Source organism: Symphalangus syndactylus, chromosome 9, assembly GCF_028878055.3.
Source record: "Symphalangus syndactylus isolate Jambi chromosome 9, NHGRI_mSymSyn1-v2.1_pri, whole genome shotgun sequence".
NCBI classification, from domain to species: domain Eukaryota; kingdom Metazoa; phylum Chordata; class Mammalia; order Primates; family Hylobatidae; genus Symphalangus; species Symphalangus syndactylus.
In genome coordinates this window covers 81,322,572-81,325,704 of record NC_072431.2, presented here as the reverse complement: position 1 = coordinate 81,325,704, position 3,133 = coordinate 81,322,572, and the positions used below count along the sequence as shown (strand labels likewise).

The 3,133-nt window shown below is 43.2% G+C and overlaps 1 protein-coding gene across 1 annotated transcript; it reads left to right on the top strand.

Annotated features, from left to right (window-relative positions):
• The first annotated feature begins 667 nt into the window (after nt 1-667).
• LOC129490563 (G-rich sequence factor 1-like) lies at nt 668-2,346 on the top strand. The gene is given in 3 exon segments (XM_055294446.2): nt 668-686; nt 689-1,538; nt 1,540-2,346. Coding segments are annotated over 3 exon segments (1,437 nt in total). The 3' UTR covers nt 2,108-2,346.
• The last annotated feature ends 787 nt before the right edge of the window (nt 2,347-3,133 follow it).

The window sequence follows — 3,133 nt, the reverse complement described above, 5'->3', positions numbered from 1 at the left end:
CATATAATAATATATAACTTAATAAATTATGTCTGTAACCCTATGTGGTATGTCTATTAGTCAGGATAATCTATGGTATATTACAATAGAAAAATAAGTTCCACTGGGCATGGTGGCTCACGTCTGTATTCCCAGCACTTTGGGAGGCCGGGGTGGGCAGATCACTTGAGGTCAGGAGTTGGAGAGCAGCCTGGCCAACATGGTGAAACTCTGTCTCTACTAAAAATACAAAAAGATTAGCCAGACGTGATCTCAGCTACTAGGGAGGCTGAGGCAGGAGGATCACTTGAACCAGGGAGGTGGAGTTTGCAGTGAGCTGAGATTGCTCCACTGCACTCCAGCCTGGGCAACAGAGCAAGATTATATCTCAAAAACGTAAATAAATAAATAAATAAGTTCCAAGTCTCAGACACTTTATCACAACAAAGTTTATTTCTTAGGAACATTATAATTACCTTTAAGCAAAGGTTCTGTAAACACAGAGGTGTGTACCTCTTGTACAACATACACACACGCAAATTCACACACACAGACTCTTACATCATAAGCATGAGCTGTACTTTTAGTCACATTTTTAGTTTAACTTTTAAAAGTAAAGGTGAGCACTTCCGCTCCACTAGCGCTGCAGCAGCAGCTGCCTTCAGGCCCCGCGCCGCCTCCGGAGTCCATGGCCGGCACGCGTTGGGTAATGGGGCGCTGCTCCGGGTCTGCAGCTGTAACTGCAGCAGCTGCCGGCGCACCGGCGCCGCCTGCCTGCCCTTCTGCTTTGACACTGGCTCTATCCCGTCGGGCGTCTCGGGCCGCCGCCGCCTGCTGCTGCTGCTCTGGGCCGCCGCGGCCGCTGCCTCCCAGACGCGTGGCCTCCAGACCGGGCCTGTGCCTCCCGGGAGGCTGGCGGGGCCTCCCGCTGTGGCCACCTCTGCCGCGGCCGCGGCCGCCGCCTCCTGCCCTGTCCTCCGTGCCCCTCTGCTGCCGCAGTCGCTGGCGGCGGCTGCGGCGGGCCCGAAGCGCAGCTACAGCAAGGAGTCCAAAACTACTTACCTGGAAGACCTTCCACCACCTCCTGAGTGTGAATTGGCCCCGTCCAAGTTAGAAGAGGAAGTGGATGATGTCTTTCTCATGCGAGCTCAAGGACTGCCCTGGCAGTGCACTGTGGAAGATGTGCTTAACTTTTTCTCAGACTGCAGAATCCGCAACGGTGAGAATGGAATACACTTTCTCCTAAATAGAGATGGGAAACGAAGGGGTGGTGCCTTAATTGAAATGGAGTCAGAGCAGGATGTGCAGAAAGCCTTAGAGAAGCACCGCATGTGCATGGGCCAGCGGTATGTGGAAGTATATGAGATAAACAATGAAGATGTGGATGCCTTAATGAAGAGCTTGCAGGTCAAATCTTCGTCTGTGGTAAATGATGGTGTGGTTCGTTTGAGAGGACTTCCTTATAGTTGCAATGAGAAAGACATTGTAGACTTCTTTGCAGGACTGAATATAGTTGACATTACTTTTGTGATGGACTACAGAAGGAGACGAAAAACGGGAAGCCTATGTGCAATTTGAAGAACCAGAAATGGCCAACCAAGCCCTGTTGAAACACAGGGAAGAAATTGGTAATCGATACATTGAGATATTTCCAAGCAGAAGGAATGAAGTTCGAACACATGTTGGTTCTTATAAGGGAAAGAAAATCACATCTTTTCCTACTGCTAAGTACATAACTGAGCCAGAAATGGTCTTTGAAGAACATGAAGTAAATGAGGATATTCAACCCATGACAGCTTTTGAAAGTGAGAAGGAAATAGAATTGCCTAAGGAGGTGCCAGAAAAGCTTCCAGAGGCTGCTGGTTTTGGAACTACGTCTTCTCTGCATTTTGTCCACATGAGAGGATTACCTTTCCAAGCCAATGCCCAAGACATTATAAACTTTTTTGCTCCACTCAAGCCTGTTAGAATCACCATGGAATACAGCTCCAGTAGGAAGGCCACTGGAGAAGCTGATGTGCACTTTGAGACCCATGAGGATGCTGTTGCAGCGATGCTCAAGGATCGGTCCCACGTTCATCATAGGTATATTGAACTGTTTCTGAATTCATGTCCAAAAGGAAAATAAGACTCCAGGGGCTCCAGATAATAAGGGTGAAACAAGAAGCATTTCATTTGCACATCTTTCTTGGACATGGGATATACAGTTCCAGTTTATTAGCAGCAACTGCTAGGGAAATGATTTTGGTGTTTTGGGTTAATTGTTTCTAAGAAAAGTTTCATAGTGGACTGTTTAGAAGAAGAAATGAAAGATCCAGTTTGGGATTATGAAATAAACCACAAATTAAAATAAAAAAAAAAAGTAAAGGTGAAACATAACCAAAGAAATTACAGATAATTATTTTTTAATCACAAGGATTTTTCTATACATACTCGGAAAGAATAGACTCATAGTTGCAATGTATGCAATATGCCCACAAGACTGCATTGCATAGCGCCTATGCTTGAATTTGTGTATTAAAATATCTGAGTTAATTATCATTGACCTTAAGGCAAATCTTCAAAATAAAAAAATGTAGCCATACCTCCAGGTAGCATTGGCATTAATTTAATAATATTCTTTCCTCACCACATTAGGTTGATTTAAGATAGGAAATAAAATATAGCCTAAGGCAAATACCTAAAGTCAGTCTTGTGAATAATCCACCCTCAGAGCTCATAAGACACAGGAGATTGAACAGGGAACATACTAGAGGTGGACACTGTTAATAAAAGTTTTTAAAAGGGACTGTGGCTCAAGTAGACTAAAATACAGCCATGGAATAGGAATTGAAAATGTTCACAAGAAATAATTTGCTCATCTGAAACTTCTAGATCCAATGAAAATAAATATTACCAGATTTGAAAAACAAAATGACAGTAATTCTGAGGAAAAGCAATTTTGTCTGTAATATTTCTGGAAGCCACTCAAGTAGCTAAAGGAATTTTACATATGTGCTATGAAATGGACACTAATTTACCCATTTTACTACTTCATAAAATGACATTTTAAAAAGTAATCAATACTGTCAATTAGAATTTTGATGCATGACATCAAATTCTATTGTTTGGAAAAGTAGTTGGAAAATTCACCAAAGAAGTTCTAGCTGAAAAA